Consider the following 22,916-nt stretch of genomic DNA (forward strand, 5'->3'; position numbering starts at 1 on the left):
CCTACATTCTCTGTCAAATGTCTTTGGACCTTGTATTTGAGAAAGAAATAATTTAAAACCCACAATATTGTATGAAATCTCTTTCAATAGCAAATTGCCACTTCAGGAAGAAGCCTTGTTTTTATAATTGATAAAACACAGATTTTAAGTTTGTCTGCAAGTAGTTTCCTTATCTGTAAAATGGGTATAATAGCACCTAACTCAGGGCTAATAAATTGGGAATTCAACTCAATGTAAGTAATGTAAAGAACTTACTAGGGTATTTGATACAGAGTAAAAGTGGTCAATTAGTATGTTGTTATGATTAGGATATATAATGAGTTTTCCTTGTCTATCATCCCTACCATTGAAAAAATAAAACATTTCATTAAGTCAAATATGTATTTTTCATTTAAAACTTTAGTTAAGATTGGAGGCATTTTCAGGGTGCGTAAGGTAAACTGGAATTGTGTTAGTCACTCAGCTGTGTCCAACTCTTTCTCACTCTATGAACTGTAGCCCACCAGGCTGCCCTGTCCGTGGAATGCTCCAGGCAAGAATACTGGAGTTGATAGCCATTCCCTTCTCCAGGGGATCTTCCCGACCCAGGGATCAAACCTGGTCTCCTTCATTGCAGGCAGATTCTTTACCGTCTGAGCCACCAGGGAAACCCGCATATGGTAAAAAAAAAACAAATGTAAAACGTACTAGAGAAAAGTGCCAAGATAAAGCTTCCTTTCCTTTCATATTGCAACAGTTTCAAGAATAAAGATTTTTGTGCAACATAGAAAATGCAAGTTGTCTGCAGAAACTAATTCAACAATAGTTTAATAGTGGTAATAAAAGTGCTTAGGTAAAGACATTTCTCCAGTTCCTGTAGCCTTAAAGAGGAGGAAAAGCCCTCAGGCAAAAGACCTTTTCACATCTGACAGTAACATCCTGGATGGCCTGGAAGCTCAGACAAGCACTTGGCGGGAAAAGAATACATACAGACCAAAATCTCACAATCTGTTTCTGTTTAGTTTATAAACTGCGACCGAGTCTGGCAGCTTTCGTGCCTTGTGGGATTTGAAGTCCAGAGGGGAGAAACGATCAGGGTAGTTGAAGCTTCGAAGCCGGCGGCCCCTGCAGGTCTGAACAGTAAGGACTACAATTCCCGACATACACCGCGAGGCCGCGCCGTAATTACCGGCAACCAACCGGACCGGAGCAGGATTAGCTCCGTCCCCCGGCTCGGGAGGACTGCCTCCACCAATGGCAGAGCTCTCAGCGCTGAGCCTGCGGGTTAGGTTGTGAGGCTCCGGCGGGGGCGGGGAGGAGCCGAGGGGGTTCTGAACGAGCTCGGCGGCGGGGTGGGTCGGGGCGTTCGGCGCGCCCTTCATTGAAGCGGCGGTGGCCGGGCTGGGCGCCGGGAGTGGGAAGCGACGGCGCGGCTGGAAAATGCCAGTCCATTCCCGAGGGGATAAGAAGGAGACGAACCATCACGATGAGATGGAGGTGGACTACGCCGAAAACGAGGGGAGCAGCTCCGAGGACGAAGACACCGAGAGCTCGTCGGTCTCCGAGGATGGAGATAGCTCAGGTACGAGACCCAGCGGGCTGGGACCCCGAGTCCTCGCGCCAGGCTAGCGAAAGGCCGCTCTCCACACGCCGGCAGCTGCGTCCTGCTGGGAGAGCGGGGCGGGGAGAGAGGGAAGGGGCGGAGACTGGCTCCCGGCCCTCCGTGGCACCCAAACTGTTCGCGGGGCGCTGCCCAGCTCCTGGCGGGTCCCGGTTGGCGGGGCGGAGCGGGGCAGGGCGCGGGCCTGGACTCGTCCAGCTCACGGACGCTGCTTGGTTCTGTTCTCGATCCGCCCCGCCCTTGGGACCTCCGGGTAGTGCCTCGGGCTATCCGGAGCGGAAAATGTCCCGCATCTTATCTGGGAGACGCTAGAAATGCCTCCTCTCCCCACACCGCCGACTTCTTATTTTTGCACCTTTGCAGCCCTTCTCAGCGTGTGTGGGTTGTCAGGAGCCGAGGGTACTCGCTCTTGGCTGGTTTAGAATTTATTAATGTCAGCTTCCAAGTCAGCGTGTCAGTCAGTAGTTGACATTCGTCCTCTTTCGGGGGGCTGACGTGGGAGCTTGGTCATCTGCATCATTTCTGTGAACTTTTCAAACAGAAGAGCCCAACATCAGGACTGATTTTAGATCTTCATATGCTTATCAATAACTGGCTGATTTTGGCAGCTTTGAAGTTCTCCAAATCTTTTCTTCCCTTCAGTCTTTTCTAACTTTGTGCTGTTTCAGATTTTTTTGTTTGTTTATTTGTTTTTGTTTTCTGTTTTGAAGGGAGTGGGATGGGGTAGAGTGGCGGGGGGGTGCAGGTTAACACCATAAATCATTTTTTCAATCTTTCAGGAGTGGTTATTTTAAAAAGAGATGAAATTTATGATTACCTGGGTTCCTTTCCTTCTATCCATACGACGAAGATGAGACTTATTTCTTTGTTTTGGCCTGATTTTGGCTATGTGAAGCAAGGATTGATGACAGGTTAACAACAGCCTATCATCACCGTGACACTCTCTTTTTTTAGGCTTCCCTTTCAAAGAAAACCTCCATGGAAGTATGTAATTTCAGTCAATAAATCAGCCACCCCGAATAAGTGTTTCTGAGTGCCTTCCTTTTGCAGTATTGGGTTCTACTCAGTGGATGGTATAGTTATGGTCTGACCACAGTTAAACAGCTGTCGTAGGTCACCACTTGAATCAATTGCCAAATGAATGCTTATTTATAAACAATACTGTAGAAATTGAGAGGTAGAGGACATCTTTTCAGTACAGGATGGTCAGCCAAAACTAGTTGGATTACCTAAATTATCTTGATGAATGGGCGGAATTTGGATTGGAGTGGTAAAGTTCAGGTGTTTCTATAGAAGAAGGAATATAAGAAAAAGTGCAAGGCGAGAGCTTAAGCCTTATTTAAAAGAGTGAGAAAACCAGTTTGGTTGAGAGAAGGATTTGAGCTAGAAAAGGAAAAGATATAGGTGTGAAAGACTTCAGAAAAAGCAGAAAGTGGGATTGATGACTACCAGTTTAGGAGTCAATGTAAGAAGAAAAACCCAAATACAAAGAGAATGGTGGTCGTTTGAACAAAAATAGAAAAAAAAAAAAAGATTTGAGATGAAGATAGAAGATAAAGTATTACAGACATGTTGTTTTTGAGGTCCTGATGGTATATTTGAGTCAGAGTGCCCAACTGACAGGTGGTAATGTGGCATTGGAACCTGCCTGGGATGGGAAGTATAATTTGGAACTTACCTGCTTAGTTATGAAAATAGGTGAGATTTCAAAAGTGAGGATTACAGAGAACATCTCTACTATATGTGAGTATGTTTTCTGGATCTGTAAAACATTTTATTTTCACATGTTCTTTGTTTTTGTTTTTATGGGAGTCAGGATCTCTCAAAATGACATCTATTTACTAAAATTCTGCCTTTCTAATTTTTATGTTGATCCTTGTGGGCTTTTGTTTTTAACTGTCTTTTGTTCTATCCCCCCAAATAATGGACACATTAATTTATGAAGAATGTGATAATAATTTGAAGCACAAGTCAGATTTTTTAAGTACAAAGAAATTAAATAAATTTTCTAGTTGCATGTTGCTTTTGCATCTCTTTTCTACCATTTATCTTGCATGTTAAACTCCCACAGTTTTATTCCTCTCCAGCCCCACTGGGCCAGTCTTAAGGCTACAGAAAAATTCCATCCAGAGATATTAGGGAGTGAGTCATCTTGAGGGACCACATTTTAAAGAGTCAAGGAATAAGCTCTTAAGAGCCAGAGATAATTTTAATCTGTTTCAGAAAAATTAAAAAAAAAAAATCATACTTTCTTGCTGTAGAAAGTAACTGAACATAATTTAATTTTTTCTCATATTTTGACCTTTATTTGATGATGATCAGTACAAATATCCTTTTGTGCTTAAGTTATTCTGATGTTGTCAACTATATGTGATGTAGTGATAAAAACAGACAATGTAAAATATAGGAGAGAGCTGGTAGCTATCAGTTGTTTTCCTTGAAAAGTTTGCTTGTCTTCCTCCTTCCTCTTTCTCACTGACTGACAGAAATTTGGGGAGAGGGAACAGTGGTAGCCTAGAAGTAGGAAACCAAGATACTCTGTGGTAAACATAATGAGATTAATTTTCTTTTTTTATTTGACTTGCAAATTATCTGTGTGAGCATTCCGTAAGTGGAATTCCGTAAGTGGAATTCCGTAAGTGGAATTCCGTAAGTGGAATTCCGTAAGTGGAATTCCATAAGTATTCTTGAGCAATATTAACCTTTAAAGGACATAATCATTTTGGTGCTTAAGTTCTGGTGAGTTGGTGGAAAACAAGCTGAAAGTGGATTAATTACTTTATAGTCATAGTTTAAGGTCAACCTTTCTCTTTTTGGCCATGCTACAGCATGTGGGAACTTAGTTCCTTGACCAGGGATCGAACCTGTGCCCCTTACAAGTGGGAGCACCGTCTTAACCACCGGACCCCTGCCCCATCAGCCCTTTAATAAAATGATTTAAGAATGAATAAAGAGGCTTCCCTGGTGACTCAGTGATAAAGAATCTGCCTGCCAATGCAGGAGACACGTTCGATCCCTGATCTGGGAAGATCCCACATGCCAGGAAGCAACTGAGCCTATGCACCACAACTATTGAGACTATGCTCTAGAGCCCAGGAAGTGTAACTACGTAGCCTAAGAGCTGCATCTGTTGAAGTCCGGGCGCCATGGAGCCTGTGCTCTGAATCAAGAGAAGCTGCCACAGTGAAAAGCCCGTGTGCACAACTAGAGAGTAGCCTCCACTCATTATAGTTAGAGAAAGGCCCACACAGCAACAAAGACCCAGCACAGCCAAAAATAAATACATAAAATTATTTTAAAAAATGGATAAAATTAAGAAGGTCTAGTGACTGTTATAATCTTATCTGTATTTTACATTAAATCTACAGTGGAAATTATTTTTGATAAATGTTTAAGTCCTAATGTAGTTTTTCTGTTTTTTTTTTCTTTAACCATTTGAATTAACCTTCAGATGTATTTGGAACATAACATTAGTTTTATCTTTGATATTTGCGTTTTATTAACAGAAATGGATGATGAAGACTGTGAAAGAAGAAGAATGGAATGTTTAGATGAAATGTCCAATCTTGAAAAACAGTTTACCGATCTCAAGGATCAGTAAGTAGTAACTTCTGAAGGTCACTGTTACTGAATCTCAACCTTGTCGCATGTACACTAGCATGAGAGAAATTATATTCATTCTAAACTATTTTCCTTTTTGTTTTTTATGGGACTGACTGACCTGAAAAAGGCTTCAACTCTTGTTTTCCTGTTGAAGGCCTCATTAACTAATCAAGGGTTTTGAGGCTGGTTTTGGGGGGGATTTAATGAGATTTTTATGTGGGTATTGGTTATGAAAGTGTTTTCCTTGGATTGCTGCACCCTTGGTTCTAATACGCTTCATTCATTCTTTTGTTAAATAACTGGATAAAGATAACATTTTTAAAAAAGTTTGAGAATAATAGCTATTTCCCAGAGATGGCATGGTGATTTTTATTTATATCTTAACATTGGATAATGTATACATTGCATGTTTTCACATGCATTGTTTAGTTTGCTTCTCTGTAAGGTTGGAAGATAGTTTTGTCTCTCATTTATGCTTGAGAAGATTGATGCTCACAGAGGTTAAGTGATTTGTTCATAGTTTATCAGAAGGTGATAAATTAAGCTAGGCTTTGCCTCTTAGGTGCTATCATGTTCCTTCCACTAAGGCACATTACTTTGGAGGAATCGTAGTGGAATCACAGGCCCTGAATCCAGGCTTTCTTGACAGATTTTAAAAATATAATAATAGATTCTTTCTTATCTACTGTAAAGATTGAATGAGCAGTATATAAAATTCTCAGCCATTTGTCTGGCATGTAGTGTGTGTTTATAGATACTGTTTTTTCCCCCTCTTTATAATGCCAGAACTCTTATGTAAAGTTGGTAATGCATGAAGGGGCTCCAGTGATTGGAGAGAAGAGAATAGATGCAGATTTTAAAGACATCTGAAAGGTGAACGTTCAGTTTAAGGTCATGGGGCATGATATCCTTTAGGAAACGTAAATGAAAGGGAGAAACCTTTGAGCCCATAGATAGCTTAACTTATTCAGAAGCTGCCTCTTCAGTTTATGGATTCTTTGTGATTTTGCTGCTTATTCTCTTTCTCCTACTTCTTCCCTAGAGAGGCCCAAAGAAGAGATGAAAGCCCATTTAATATCTGGAATTGCCAGCCTGAAATAAGACAGATTTCGTTACCAGATGAATCCTGCTGTTTATGCCATTTCTGGTGTTAACTTTCATTGGTATTAGTGATAAATATATAGATAATGTTCTATGCTAGTGTGACAAATTGATATAAGCAATCCAAAATAATCCATAGTGTAAAATTTTGCCTTTAAAAAGCATGATGCTTTCAATGCTAAAGATTTACATTGTTAATTTGAAGTTAAAATTAGTTTGGATTCCCAGGAATCCATTATTTGGGCAACACAGAGAGTTCATTCAGTTCATTTGGGATCATTCTGGAAAAGAGGAAGCAAATTTGTATTTTAGCATAAGAAATCCATGAACGAGTGATTCTTAAACAGTTATTTAAGATAAACATGTTGAGCTTTTATAGAGCCCTTTTTGGTTATCCAAGAAATGAAAATTGTTGTAAAGCTCTAGTATACTATATTACATAGGAGAAGTTTGCATCTAGTGAGTCATTTGGTCTAATCTTGTTCCCCTTGGGGCAAGCAGTTGCCTTGGTTTTTGCTTTCTCATGGCTCACCATGATCACCAGCCAGTTCCCCTATCAGCATTATTCATTTCTGAAAGTATTAAAAGTAGACTCATTAACACTATTTAATAGGATTCTTTCTCAAGGAATTGGTATAAATATGTTTTTGAAAAAAAAAATCTTGGCATAAGGTTTATAATTATTTTTTTGTCTTGCCCTGTTGCTTTGTTTTTTATTTTTGTCTTCTCATACTGTGTATCTCTTTAAGCTGTCTCAAATCCTCTTTGGAAGAGGTGGGAAATACATTAATAATAATAATAATAAATACCCTGCTTTGCCTGTTCTAGCACTGTAGGGCACATATAGCACTCTTTTCCTAAGGCAAAAAATCCACAATTTGCAGTTTGTAAAGTGGTGGAAGGTGAGTTCTTCTACCTTCTTTAAAAGAAAGAGGGACTTGTCCCACCCAAGTGTCCATTCATTTCAATGTTCAGCATCCAACAGACATTAATTAGCTTCTATTCTGTGAATAGTATTGTGGTTGCTGCTGCAGGACTCATGATCTTGCCTTTGATGAGTTTATACTTGATTCCAAGGTTGTAGAAATTATACTGATTTTGGGGAATCTATTCTTTTAAAAGTGAGTTAATTGAACAATGTTAATTCGCATATCCTCTTCATTCAGGATGTTCACCTATTCAGGATACTTTATTATCCATATTTTATATGAGTTTGATGTTTTTCAGGTGCAGTCATCTTTTGTATTAGTTTTTTAGCATTTTGTCTGAAGTTCTATTTATAATTTCAAAAACTATTAGTATCGTGTTATACTTTTCGGATTTCATACATTGTATGTTGAGTTTTAGAAAAGTTTAACCCAGACATGATAGTGTATTATTCTGGAAGTTGATTCAGATAATTTTTCCTTTCTGGTTTTAAAAAAAGAATATTAACTAGTTATTAACTAGTATGAACATTCAAACTTGCTTTATTCCTTTAAAATCATTATATAAATCACTGTGCTAAATATAATGATCAATAATAGACAATATTAGTTGTCTTAGTTGTATTAGTTGGTATTTTCAAGAGGAGAGAGTGGAATGTTACATGAATGCCAAGTATCATCATGTTTTTAATAGTCAACTGCTATTTATACAAACAACTATAAGCATAATCAGTGGTTTCTTCTGGGAGTTACTATATGCCATCCTTGTGATGTATTATGACATAGTCACCTATGATGCAGTAATAAATGGCAAAAATTTTTTTTACATAATGATCTTAAATTGTTAATCTGCTTTGAGATTTTAGGATATCTTTGAAATGCCACAAAACCAGGGTTAGAAGTGCTTCTCATAAAGAATGACAGTTTCAACATTTTCTTGTTAAAAAAGTTCTATCCTGCAGGACTATTGGTAAAAATAAACATTGGGTTGCCTCACATACCATCTTTGATAATCAAGCTGAAGGTATTGATGTGCAAGCTGTTACATTAGGCCTTTTTGCATGTAGACTCATAAAAAGAGCAACGGGGATTCTTTGCCCCACTTTTCACTTCCCCATCTGCCAAGAAACTCATGTCGTTATAGCTTCTTCATTCGCAGTCTAGATGGGCTGAGTATGCCAGGTCTTAAGTTCCCTAGGCTTTGGTTTTACCTTCATCACTCTGCTTCTTCTTTGTTCTCTTAAAAATTAAGTAGGCTGAATATTTTTAAACTGACTCCTTTTCAGGAGATTTGGAGGGGAAGCAGGGAATTATTTATTTTTGACAGCTAATAATGCCTGTATCTAAATTACTCAAAATAATTTGTTCCTTTTAAACTCAGTGTTTATTTGACCTTTTCTCTTAGAATTGATTTATTCTGCAGTTAAAAACATCTACAGTGTCCAGAGGTAGTTATTTTGGTTGTATTTTTTTGATTTGTAAATTAACCATTAAAAAGTGATATATCTAAAAAATAGAAAAACATTTCTTTGTGATTATTTGCATAAAAGTCAAATGATGTAACTGTGTTCTTGTCACCTGAGATCAAGGAAAAAATATATTCGGTAGGCTATTAGAATATGAATGATATTAAGAGATAATGTATAGAAATGATAAATTGTTAGCCTTTGCTGGGCTTTTAAAATTAATATCTTAATTTTTGCTTTGTTAAGACTTTATAAAGAACGATTAAGTCAGGTGGATGCAAAACTACAAGAAGTCATAGCTGGAAAAGCACCAGAATATTTGGAACCACTGGCAACTTTACAAGAAAATATGCAAATTCGTACAAAGGTAGCAGGTAGGAAAGTGAAACATCTTTTCCATATAGTAGAATATGAATTCTTCAATAGATTTAAAAGGTGGTTGTTGTTAATAGAAGTACAAATGTATCTACGTTGAACAGAATATTATACTATCAGTCAGCCCACAGTTATTTTAATTTATTAAATGCCTCCTGCTTTTCTCTGCTGCTGTGGAGCGTTAAAAAAAAAAAGCCCTCAAATTGCTCACAGTGTTGTTGAAAAGATATTTCCACATGTGAAACAGTTAGAAACCAGTATATTTTCATTAAGAGATACTGTTAACACTGTAGTTTATTTTTCTATTAATGTTCAATTTAAGTCCTCTTAGTATTTTTCATCTTTAAGAGTGATAAAGAGTTCTTATTTATAAAAACATTAAAACAAATTTGATCAGGATGTTACAGAACAGGGTTAGGGTTTGTGATTATGAATAAATGGAGGTGTATTTTATTTGTATAGTTAAATTTCAGTCTTCTGTTTGTAACTGGGATCTGGCCTCAGAATTGTGTCCTACCATGCCTAACAAAGGATATATCTATTTGAAGATCATTTAATGATTTTTCATCATCAAACTAAAAACTGAAATTTACTGAAGATGCTGATTGTTTTCTTTTTGGGGAACAATAATTGATCCTCATACACCTGTTACATATTAATAATACCTATGGCATTGTTGATAATAGGTTCTTCTTATACTGAATCCTCCTTAAACCGAATTTTAGTCTTGAGTGCTTAACATTAAGTATATAGATAATGTTATGCTTAATCTGCTATTTTTGCATATTGACTTAGCACATCCTTAAAAGTAAACATGTCCTTACTTTTCTTTGACATTTGAAAAGAACTAAGTGAGACTTCCTTAAGTTTTGAAAATATTACTTGAGTCAGTTATTCACTTCGCTACGAGGTGGCCTCCTGTACTTTTTGATTGTACAAAGAGTAGTGTGTGTGATTGTGTTGCTGACGGCATAGTTCCAGATATCTGTTCCTTGCCTTTACTGTACAAGAAAAAGTATTACAGTTCTAGAGGCAGCTATGGCATAGAGTTAAGTATGTACATCTAGACCTCTTTGCCATTTTTGTGATGGCGTATTTGCATGGCCTATTTTCTGTGTTTTTTTAAGAGTGCCTATTTTATGCAGTGGTCTCGGTACCTCTAAGTTAAACTCGAACATCTATCCTCTAGGTAAAGCTCTGTCAGGAGCACTCAAACATCGTGTTAATTTATAAATTTTCTTATATTAGTTTATACATTGAGTCTTGGAAGCTTCAGACTCTATATTTTGTTTTGATGGTTATGGTATCCAGTTGTTAGTTTGAGTATATATGATTGAGAAACCAGAGGTTTTTTTACTGTTTCCGTTATGAATCCTGAGACATTGTTTTTCATAGGTGAAGAGTTTTATTTTTGTTTTAATCATTCTCTAACAACCATTTGGAAATATTTTTTAGAAAAATGGGTAAGAACTAAAATTTGCCGTGTAGTTTCTCTCTAGCTCTTAGTTTTGTAGTCTTCTTTGACATATATTTTGACTGAGCCTTGTTATTTCTAATTTATAAAGGTAAAGTTAGACCCACCAATTTCTTCTTGATCCATTTTATAAAATAGGACAGAATTCTTACAGGGAAGTGATAATGAAACTCCTTATTGCTAACATAATCAGAGTAACTGTGTTTGGTTGCAGGAATCTATAGAGAGCTCTGCTTAGAATCTGTAAAGAACAAATATGAATGTGAAATTCAAGCTTCTCGCCAGCATTGTGAGGTACTGTTATTTTGTTTAACTTTTAAGCTGATTTCAATTCTTCAAGTCTTCTTGTGAGTGCAGCAGTTAAAAAAGTAAATGAAACAAAATTGAATAGTACTTTAGCTCAGCCCCCTTATGCAATTTTTTTTAATACAGTTTCATTGGAAGCTATATTGGAAATAGGACACAAAGAATCATACAAAAGAACTAAGTGATATAATTTTAGAAGTTTTGCAGCTGTCACCTTAAAAAGACTTTGTAATGATTATGTCATCTGGCATCACCAAAAGTAGTATAATTAGTATAATGTTAATGACTCAAAACATGTATATCTGGTAGTTATATTAACGTCTCAATTTTTTGATCTGTCTCCACATCTTAGGGCAAAATTCTCTATGGGGGAAAAATGGATTCTCTATGTTCTGTTTATTTTTAATAGCAGTGGAAAACATAGTGTTGATTTTGCAGATTACTTTTCATAAGACCTAGACAAGATCATAAATAACTAGGGAAAATAAGAACAAGTTCTATGATGATTCTTATCTTAATGTACCATATCTTTATAAACTATTAAAATACTGAGAGTAGATAGATATAAAAATGATGGAGCTTATGTCATTTTCTTGATTATAACTGAGATGAAACATTTTCTTTTCTAAGAAGTACCTGTACATATCTTTTGCCTTTATGTTGAGCTTTTAGTCTTTTCCTCATTGACTGTAGGGATTCTTCATATATTCTGGATACAAATGCACTGCTGGTTATAAGCTTTGCAAATATTTTTACCCAGGCAGTGGGGAATCTTTTTCATTCTTTTTGATGACCTTTTAAACAAAATTTCACATTTTAATGTGGTTGAATTTATCATCTTTCCTTTATAATACTGTATGTTTCTTGTGTTTTCCCCACTTTGCGTAAAATGATGTGTTTTCTTTTAAAACTTGAAATTTGCTTTTTGTTGCTAAACTACTTTTAATTCATTTTTGTGTGTGATTAAAGTATGGATCTAATTTTACTTCTTTGCTTTTGGATAGGTAATCTCACTGTTTATTACATACTTCATTGTTTCCCCACTAATCAGCAATTCCATCTCTTTTTTATACCAAATATCCATGTATGTGCTGGCTTGTTTTTAGTGTTTTTTTCATCTGTTCCAGTGGTCTGTTTGGCTCTTCTTGCACCAGTATCACAATTTTTCCATTTGCAGCTTTCTTTATAGTAAGTTGATGACTCAATAGCCTAATAATTTTACCTTGCTCTTTTCCTTCTTACAGATGTTATTATTAATTGTATTTGTTGTTTAGTAACAGCTTTTTAAAAATTACCTTTTTTACTTTTTATTTTCTGCTGCTGCATAGAAAAGTGAGTTTTATATATTGATACTATATCCAACCATGTTACCCTTTCTTAATTTAGAGTGTAAATAATATAAGTAAATCATCATATAAGTAATAATGTGATTTGTGAATAATGCTGCAGTGAAAGTGATGTGTGTATTCTTGGCACCCTTGGTGAAGTTCAGTTGACCATACATGCATGGGTCTATTTTCAAGGCTCTCTATTTCTGTTCCATTGGTCTAAGTTTTATTCTGGTACCATATTGTTATAATTACTGTAGTTTTATAATATGTTTTAAAATTAGGAAACGTCAGGCCTCCTCACATTTGTTCTTCTTTTCTCAAAATTGTTTTGGCTACTTGGGGTCCTTTGTATTTTCATATGAATTTTAGGATTGTTTTTTCTATTGCTGTTAAAAAGTCATTGGAATTTTAATAGAGGTTACATTGATTTTTTTTTAATTGCTTTGGGTAGTATGGACATTTTAACAATAATAAGTCTTCCAATCCATGAACATGGGCTCTCTTTCCACTTATTTATGTTTTTCTTAATTTCTTTTATCAGTGTTTTATATTGTCAGTATACAAGTCTTTCACTTTAGTTTATTCCTAAGTATTTTATTGCGTTAGATACTCTTGTAAATGAGATTTTTAATTTCCCATATCTCCTTAATTCTATCAGGTTTTGCTTTATATATGTGTGTGTGTATATATATATATATATATATATATATATAGAGAGAGAGAGAGAGAGAGAGAGAGAGAGAACTTCCCTGGTGGCTTAGACAGTAAAGCGTCTGTCTACAATGCAGGAGACCCACATTCAAGCCCTGGGTTGGGAAGATCCCTTGGAGAAGGAAATGGCAATCCACTCCAGTACGATTGCCTGGAAAATCCCATGGACAGAGGAGCCTGGTAGGCTACAGTCTATGGGTTCGCAAAGAGTCGGACATGACTGAGCGACATAGAGAGAGAGGGAGAGGGAGAGAGAGACAGAGAGTCTGTATTAGCACACACATATTAAAACTTTTGTGTTTTTAATGAGTGTAACATTTTATCCTTTTTTATACCTTCTGTCTCTGTAACGGTGATTTTTGCCTTAAAATCTTTTTTGTCTTGACAGTTAAAGCAGGTACCCTAGTTTTATTTGGCTTGGCATCTGCCTGATAAGACGTTTTTTCATTTTTTATTTTTTCATCTCTTCACTTTTTTCTGGCCTTGTATTTTAGGTGTATTACTTATAAATAACATATACCTTGATTTAAAATAAAACTATTCTAACAATTTTTGTCTGTTAACTGATAAATTTAGTCTAATTATTTTGATATTTAAGCCCAACCTATTCTGTGGTTTTAATTTGTTATGCTTTATCCTTTTATAAAATTCTCTCCTGACGTTTTTTTCATAAGTATGTGTGATGTGTTGAGTTTTAACATTACATCAGAAATTTATATGCTCTATTTCTATTTTATTGATTACCTCCACATTTTCCATTTCTATATTTTAAAGATTATCGTAAATTTTCAGTATACATACCTCCATTAGTAGAATATAAATACCAATCAATAGCTCTGTTCTCGATAAAATTCCTATATAAAGGATCTTAGAACTCTAACTGCAGTTACTCCCTCCCAAATTACAAGTTATAGTTGTTCACAATTTCTTACCTTTCATACTTTAGATGAGATGTTACTTTGATCTCATAGATTTAGTTGTGTTTAAGTTTATCCATATTTTATTAATACTAGTTCTTGTTCACTGTTTTTTAATTATTAATTTGTCTGTATCAGATCTTAGTTGTGGCATGTGGAATCTTCACTGCATGAAGGATCTTTCTCTGTGGTGCTCAGGCACTAGAGAGCATAGGATCAGTAGTTGCCATATGCAGGCTTAGTTGCCTGGATGCACATGGGATCTTAGTTCCCCAACCAGGGATCGAACTCGCATCCCTTGCATTGGAAGGTGGATTCTTAACCATTGGACCACCAGTGCAGCCCCTTGTTAGTTGTTTTTGAGTTGCAACCCTTCCCTGCAGGTTTATGTTTTGCTTTTTGAAGAATATCCTAGGCATTCCTTCCCTGAAAGTCTTTAAATTCAGTTTTTCTTTGTTCAAAAATAGCTTTCTTTGTAAATATTGTGGAACAACAGTTTAGGGGGTTATAACACTCTAGGATGACAATTATTTCTTGTTAATATTTTTAGGATCTTGCTTTCCACAGTCTGTGCTAGAAGCCTACAGTCATTTGTAGATCATTTTTTTCCCTTTCCCTCACTGGCTGCAAAAACTCTTCTCTTTGTTGTTCTTCAGTTTCTGTACTGTCTGTCTCCACAGGATTATTTTTCTCTCCTGACTTGGATTTGTTGTGACTTCTGCATCTCAGAATTTGTTTTCCTTTCATTCTCTTTTATTTATTTTTTTTGTTTGTTTTTTTGGCCACGAGGCATGTGGGATCTTAGCTCCCTGACCAGGGATCAAACCTGCACCGCTTGCATTGCAAGGCAAAGTTTTAACCACTGGACCGGCAGGGAAGTCCCTCCATTAATTCAGAAAATTTCTCAGCTATTAACTTTTCTGGTATTGCCTCTCTTCCACTGTCTTTACTTCCGTCTTCTGAAACTCTAATAAGTCATATGTAAGTCCTCATTCTGTCTTTCATGCTGCTTAATAGTTAATTCATATTTTTATTCAGTAAGTCATTATCAGACATTCTTAGAGCCTAATTCTGCTGTTTCTTATTTCTGCCAAACCTCACAGTTTGCTTATTTCATGATTCTGGAGGCTTTATTGGTAGGAATTCTGCGAGCCTTGGACAGAAGACGTGGCTCTTCAGATTGTGTATATGTGTGTGCGTGCATATGCTCAGTCATGTCTGACTCTTTTCAACCCTGTGGACTGTAGCCCTCCAGGCTGCTCTGTCCACGGGATTCTGCAGGCAAGAATACTGGAGTAGGTTGCCATTTCCTCCTCCAGGGGATCTTCCCAACCCAGGGATCGAACCCTGTCTCTTGTTCTCCTGCATTGGGAAGCAGGTGCTTTATCACAGTGCCACCTGGGAAGCCCCATTTAAATAGTATCTGCTTTTTTTTCTGCTGAGTTGTTTTAGCCAGGTATCCTCATCTACCACCAGCACATGACTGCTTCAGTTTTTTGGCTTGGGATTTTCTGTGTTTAAATCTCAGATATGTAGAAATCAGACCTGAGATGATATATGTTAACTTTTTTCTCCACTTACGCTCTATGCTGAGACAGATTTCCCTCAGGTGGATCATTTAAGTCAGCCTTTTCATAAAATGTAGTAACCCTTCAGAACCATACAGGGAACTCAGTTACCTCCAAGATCTTTCTCTTTTAACCAAACAGCCATTAAAAACCATGCTTCTGCTGCTCAGTAACCAGCAAGTACCCTCAAGGAGACCACAGTTTCAGTATCAGGTTAGCATGCTGGTTTCTAGCTCCTTGTTTATGTTTGATCCTTGGGGATATCTCTTATTTTCTTGAGAGATTAGCTATATCTTTAAAAAGATTTTGTGGTATTCTATCTACAATGTCTAGAGGTGTTGGGAGTTTTATTTAATTTTGTTTTTTGTGAATATCTAGTGCTTCTTCACAGTCCAACTCTCACATCCATACATGACCACAGGAAAAACCATAGCCTTGACTAGACAGACCTTAGTCGGCAAAGTAATGTCTCTGCTTTTGAATATACTGTCTAGGTTGGTCATAACTTTTCTTCCAAGGAGTAAGCGTCTTTTAATTTCATGGCTGCAGTCACCATCTGCAGTGATTTTGGAGCCCAAAAAAATAAAGTCTGACACTATTTTTACTGTTTCCCCATCTATTTCCCATGAAGTGATGGGACCTGATGCCATGATCTTCGTTTTCTGAATGTTGAGCTTTAGGCCAACTTTTTCGCTCTCCTCTTTCACTTTCATCAAGAGGCTTTTTAGCTCCTCTTCACTTTCTGCCATAAGGGTGGTGTCATCTGCATATCTGAGGTGATTGGTATTTCTTCCGGCAATCTTGATTCCAGCTTGTGTTTCTTCCAGTCCAGCGTTTCTCATGATGTACTCTGCATATAAGTTAAATAAGCAGGGTGACAATATACAGCCTTGACATACTCCTTTTCCTATTTGGAACCAGTCTGTTGTTCCATGTCCAGTTCTAACTGCTGCATCCTGACCTGCATACAGATTTCTCAAAAGGCAGGTCAGGTGGTCTGGGAAGAATTGATGCTTTTGAACTGTGGTGTTGGAGAAGACTCTGGAGAGTCCCTTGGACTGCAAGGAGATCCAACCAGTTCATTCTGAAGGAGATCAGCCCTGGAATTTCTTTGGAAGGAATGATGCTGAAGCTGAAACTCCAGTACTTTGGCTACCTCATGCGAAGAGTTGACTCATTGGAAAAGACTCTGATGCTGGGAGGGATTGGGGACAGGAGAAGAAGGGGACGACAGAGGATGAGATGGCTGGATGGCATCACTGACTCGATGGACGCGAGTCTGATTGAGCTCCGGGAGTTGGTGATGGACAGGGAGGCCTGGCGTGCTTCGATTCATGGAGTCGCATAGAGTTGGACACGGCTGAGCGACTGAACTGAACTGAGTGTACTACATTGCCATAAATAAAAATCAACAAGATACATTTAAGTAATGTTTTTTTCTTAGGCAATTGTATTGATATTCTTTTTCTTCCATCATTTTTCAGCTTTGAAAGTCCTCGCTTCTTCATAGAGATGCTGAATATTTACCTCAGTCTCTTCTGGTTTAGTTACGGTTTGATGTTTTAAATGTTTAATATATAATTACTACAATTAATCTGTTTAATTATATAATTAATCTGAAAATACTCACCAGTAGTTCAAGGGCATTTTCAGATAGGAAATAGAAGGTGAATAGGAACTTTAAATATTTAGAGTGCTATGTGTTTTACATTCACTTTCATTTGAATGCTTACAGCAATTTTATAGAATAGGAATTGTCTTGATTGTTATGAATGGGTTAACAAAGACTCAGAGAGTTTAAATAATTTGCTTGGGAGTCACACAGTTAATAAGCACCAGAACAAGGATTGAAATCCTTTGTTGATTTTTCTAGTTATTTATGTAGTTTAGTGTTAAATCTGAACTTTCTCATACAAGGCTTTGTATCTGCTTATTCCTTAGTTCTTCATTTGACGCATATGTTAATAATGGAAATAACCCGAGGGACAAGGGAAGTGGGAAGAAGGAAGACATACTGCCAGTTGTCAGAATAAAAGATTGATTAGCAGCAGATAGCAAAGAGGGGCCAGGGCCAGAGACTAGACAGGTTCATGCAGATATGCACACAGAGAGTGTTCCAAAAACCACAGAGGCAATCAAGGCAGCAGATGGTTTGTGTCAAATTAAGAAAGAAAGTCATATTTATAGAATACTATAATGTGCCTGAAACACTAAGATGGGTAGAGATACTTTATTTAGGTTATCTCATTTAAGCCTCCCCATAGAGCTGGAAATGAGTTTTAAGATGTGATGGCAGGTGGTAGCAAGGTTTCAGCCAGGCCCTTAGGGTTCAGGGTTAGCATTCCTAGTTTTAAAAATCGGTGAGAGCTCTTCAGAGCTCTGAGTTTTTTTGATTTTCAATTCATTTGATTATTTTTTCTGATTAGAACATTAATAAGTGTTTGATGAGAAAACTAGAGAAATAAGTCTAGAGAAGAGAATAAAAGCAACCATAATCTTACTAAGCAGAAGTAATTACTGTTAATAAGTGTGCATGCATGCTCAGTTGCTCAGTCATATCCAACTTTTTGTGACCCCATGAACTGTAGCCCACCAGGTTCCTCTGTCCATAGGATTTCCCAGGCAAGAATACTGGAGTGGGTTGTCATTTCCTTCTTCAGGGGATCTTGCCAACCCAGGGATTAAACCTGAATCTCCTGTATGCAGGCAGATTCTGTATCACTGAGCCACCTGGGAAGCCCTAAGTGTGCATATGTTTGTATAATTGTTTTTCACATAGCTGGTGTGACTCTATGTATACTATTTGTATCCTAACTTTTTAATAAGCAGCATTTCATAAGTTTATCCTTATTGCTCTAAATACTTTTTTTTTAAGGGTCATTTTGTGTTTTTTATTTTTAAAAATTAGAAGATGGTTCTTTTAAGGTGCTAGCCTGCCATCTTCTTGATCAGCTGGCCCCCTAAAAAGGTCTCTTTCTGCCTCAGCCCCTTATCTCTCAGATTCATTGGCCTATTGTGCAGTGAGCAGATCCAGCTTGGACTCAGTATCAATTTGGCTTAGCCAGCCAGGAGCCTGCTGCTTGTGTCTAGTTGATACTAATCAAGGAATATTGGGGCAAGACCCTAGTAGCTGCTGGGACCATTTGTCCTGAAGTTCTTTTCTTTCAAGATTCCCTGCAGTGGCCTGGCTGCCCCCAGTGCTTGGCAGTTGAGAAAAGGAACAGACAAACTTCTACTAGTTGACAGACTGGGATTTTGTTTGTTAGGGATTCATTAATGACAAACCCAGCCCTGCATGAGATAGATCTATAATCTCTTCAGAAACTTGACATCTTCCAACTCAATTCAAAATTGAGTGAGCATCCAGGAAACCACTGGCTCATTCACTGCTCTGATGAGGTCTTAGCTTTGGAACCCAGAACAATGCAGAGTTATGCACTTAAAGCTCAGAAAAGGATGCAGAACAGTATGCGCTAGATCAAGCCACGCTCCTTAGCTCTTTAAGAGATGAAGCCATGAGCCTGTGGAGTGGGAGCACTGGCTCCAAGACCCTAGGCTACCAGAGAACTAACCCTCAGTTCAGTTCAGTTGAGCCGCTCAGTCGTGTCCGACTCTGCGACCCCATGAATCGCAGCACACCAGGCCTCCCTGTCCATCACCAACTCCCGGAGTTCACTCAAACTTACATCCATCGAGTGATGCCATCCAGCCATCTCATCCTCTGTTGTCCCCTTCTCCTCTTGTCCCCAATCCCTCCCAGCATCAGAGTCTTTTCCAACGAGTCAGCTCTTCTCATGAGGTGGCCAAAGTACTGGAGTTTCAGCTTTAACATCATTCCTTCCAAAGAACACTCAGGGCTGATCTCCTTTAGAATGGACTGGTTGGATCTCCTTGCTCTCCAAGGGACTCTCAAGAGTCTTCTCCAACACCACAGTTCAAAGCATCAATTCTTCGGTGCTTAGCTTTCTTCACAGTCCAACTCTCACATCCATACATGACTACTGGAAAAACCATAGCCTTGACTAGATGGACCTTTGTTGGCAAAGGAATGTCTCTGCTTTTCAATATGCTATCGAGGTTGGTCATAACTTTCCTTCCAAGGAGTAAGCGTCTTTTAATTTCATGGCTGCAGTCACCATCTGCAGTGATTTTGGAGCCCCCCAAAATAAAGTCTGACGCTGTTTCTCCATCTATTTCCCATGAAGTGATGGGACCAGATGCCATGATCTTTGTTTTCTGAATGTTGAACTTTAAGCCAAGTTTTTCACTCTCCTCTTTCACTTTCATCAAGAGGCTTTTTAGTTCCTCTTCACTTTCTGCCATAAGGGTGGTGTCATCTGCATATCTGAGGTTATTGATATTTCTCCTGGCAATCTTGATTGCAGCTTGTGTTTCTTCCAGCCCAGCGTTTCTCATGATGTACTCGGCATATAAGTTAAATAAACAGGGTGACAGCATACAGCCTTGACGTACTCCTTTTCCTATTTGGAACCAGTCTGTTGTTCCATGTCCAGTTCTAACTGTTGCCTCCTGACCTGCTTATAGGTTTCTCAAGAGGCAGGTCAGGTGGTCTGGTATTCCCATCTCTTTTAGAATTTTTCACAGTTGATTGTGATCCACACAAAGGCTTTGGCATAGTCAGTGAAGCAGAAATAGATGTTTTTCTGGAACTCTCTTGGTTTTTCGATGATCCAGCAGATGTTGGCAATTTGATCTCTGGTTCTTCTGCCTTTTCTAAAACCAGCTTGAACATCTGTAAGTTCATGGTTCACATACTGCTGAAGCCTGGCTTGGAGAATTTTGAGCATTACTTTACTAGCACGTGAGATGAGTGCAAATGTGTGATAGTTTGAGCATTCTTTGGCATTGCCTTTCTTTGGGATTGGAATGAAAACTGACCTTTTCCAGTCCTGTGGCCACTGCTGAGTTTTCCAGATTTGCTGGCATATTGAGTCCAGAACTAACCCTAGGTGGTATCAAATAGTGAGAACTCACACAAAGGAAACCTCTAGAATACAAGACTCTGCGTCACCCAACCACCAATAGCACCCTGTGCAGAACGCCTCATCTAAACAACAAACAAAACAAAAAATACAAACCACATCATCAGTAGACAGGAGTACCACCTCATCCAGCCTTGTCCATCCGAGGAAAATCAAACAAACAAACAAACATGCAGCAGAAATCTCACCCTATATGAAGGTTACACAAACCACTGGGACCAGCCTTAGGTGGGGAGAAACGGAAGGAAGAATTCCACCTTGAAGCCTGGGAAAAGAAGACCTCAAGTACAATAAATTAAAAAAGAAAAAGTGAAAAGGCAGAGAAATACCACACAAATGAAGGACAAACTAGAAACAAGTCCAAATAAATGAAGAGGAAATAGGCAAACTGCCTGAAAAAGAATTCAGAATGATGATAATAAAGATGATCAAAAACCTTGAAAACAAGATGGAGAAAATGCAAGAATCAATTAACAAAGACCTAGAAGAATTCAAGAATAAACATGCAGAGACAACACAATTACTGAAATTAAAAATACTCTAGAAGGAATTAGTAGCAGAATATCTGAAGCAGAAGAGCGAGTCAGTGAACTGGAAGATAAAAGGTGGAAATAACTTCTGAAGAGCAGAATAAAGTAAAAAGAATGAAAAGAACTGAGGATAGTCTTAGAGACCTCTGGGACAATATCATATGCACTGACATTCGAATTATAGGAATCCCAGAAGAAGTCAAAAAGAAAGGGTATGAGAAAATTTTTGAAGAGATTATAGTTGAAAATTTCCCCAACATGGAAAAGGAAATAGTCAATCAAGTCTAAGAGGCACAAAGAGTCCCATACAAGATAAACCCAAGGAGAAACATGCCAAGACACATACTGATCAAACTAACAAAGACTAAACACAAAGAAAGAATATTGAAAGCAGCAAGGGAGAAGCAACAAGTAACATACAAGGGAAACCCTGTATACTTAACAGCTGATCTTTCAGCAGAAACTCTGCAGGCCAGAAGGGAATGGCAAGATATATTTTAAGTACTGAAAGGGAAAAATCTACAACCAAGATTACTATACCAAACAAGGATCTCATTCAGAATTAATGGAGAAATAAAATGCTTTTCAGACAAGAAAAAGTTAAGGGAATTCAGTACCACTAAACCAGCTTTACAACACATGTTAAAGGGACTTATATAGTCAAGAAATACAAGAGAAGAAAAATGATCTACAAAATCAACCCCAACAGAGGGATGATACGGGGAGGGAGGACGGAGGGGGGTTCAGGATAGGGAACACGTGTATGCCTGTGGCAGATTCATGTTGATATATGGCAAACCAATACAATATTGTAAAGTAATTAACCTCCAATTAAATTTATATTAAAAATGGCAATAGGAACATATATATCAATAATTACTTTAAATGTAAATGAATTAAATGCTCCAACCAAAAGACACAGATGGCTGAATGGATACAAAAACAAGACCCATATATATGCTGTCTACAAGAAACCCACTTCAGATCTCAAGACACATATAGACTGAAAGTGAGAGGATGGAAAAGTATATTCTGTGCAAACGGAAAGGAAAGCTGGAATAGCAATCCTCATGTCAGACAAAATAGACCTTAAAATAAAGAAGACTACAAGAGATAAGGAAGGACAGTACATAATGATCAAGGAATCAATCCAAGAGGAAGACATAACAATTGTTAATATCTATGCACCCAACGTAGGAGCAGCACAATGCTATGACACTGGATATCCGTTACAAGAAAAAAACTGTAAGAAACACAAATACATGGAGATTAAACAACATGTTTCTAAATAACCAACAGATTACTGGAGAAATCAAAAGGGAAATAAAAAAATTTCTAGAAACAAATGACAAAACTCAAAACCTGCAGGATGCAGCAAAAGCTGTTCTAAGAGGGAAGTTTATAGCAATACAATCCTACCTTAATAGACAAGAAGAACATTGAATAGACAACCTACTTTACAGCTAAAACAACTGGAAAAAAAAATTAGTAGAAGCAAAGAAATCATAAAGATCCAAGCAGAAATAAGTGAAAAATGAAATAAACAGTGGTAAAGATTAATAAAACTAAAAGCTGATTCTTTGAGAAGATAAACAAAATTGACAAACCTTTAGCCAGACTCATCAAGAAAAAAAGAAGAATCAAATCAACAAAATTAGAAATGAAAAAGGAAACATTACAACAAACAGTATAGAAATACAAAGGATTATAACAGACTATTATGAACAACTATATGGCAATAACTTGGATAACCTGGAAGAAATGGACGGATTCTTTAAAAAGTTCAATTTTCCAAGTTCAGTTCAGTTCAGTCGCTCAGTCGTGTCCGGCTCTTTCCGACCCCATGCATCACAGCACGCCAGGCCTCCCTGTCCATCACCAACTCCCAGAGTTCACTCAGATTCACGTCCATCGAGTCAGTGATGCCATCCAGCCATCTCATCCTCTGTCGTCCCCTTCTCCTCCTGCCCCCAATCCCTCCCAGCATCAGAGTCTTTTCCAATGA

The 22,916-nt window shown here is 37.6% G+C and overlaps 1 protein-coding gene across 1 annotated transcript in view; it reads left to right on the top strand.

Annotated features, from left to right (window-relative positions):
- Positions 1 to 1,352: 1,352 nt before the first annotated feature.
- BRMS1L (BRMS1 like transcriptional repressor) overlaps positions 1,353 to 22,916 on the top strand; it is a 43,133-nt gene continuing 21,569 nt past the window's right edge. The window contains exons 1-4 of the mRNA XM_068991197.1: positions 1,353 to 1,561; positions 5,107 to 5,197; positions 8,943 to 9,070; positions 10,760 to 10,839. Coding sequence (XP_068847298.1) covers positions 1,420 to 1,561; positions 5,107 to 5,197; positions 8,943 to 9,070; positions 10,760 to 10,839 — 441 coding nt within the window. The 5' untranslated portion in view covers positions 1,353 to 1,419. The remainder of the gene's footprint in view (positions 1,562 to 5,106; positions 5,198 to 8,942; positions 9,071 to 10,759; positions 10,840 to 22,916) is intronic.

Source organism: Capricornis sumatraensis, chromosome 19 (genome assembly GCF_032405125.1).
Source record: "Capricornis sumatraensis isolate serow.1 chromosome 19, serow.2, whole genome shotgun sequence".
Lineage (NCBI taxonomy): Eukaryota > Metazoa > Chordata > Mammalia > Artiodactyla > Bovidae > Capricornis > Capricornis sumatraensis.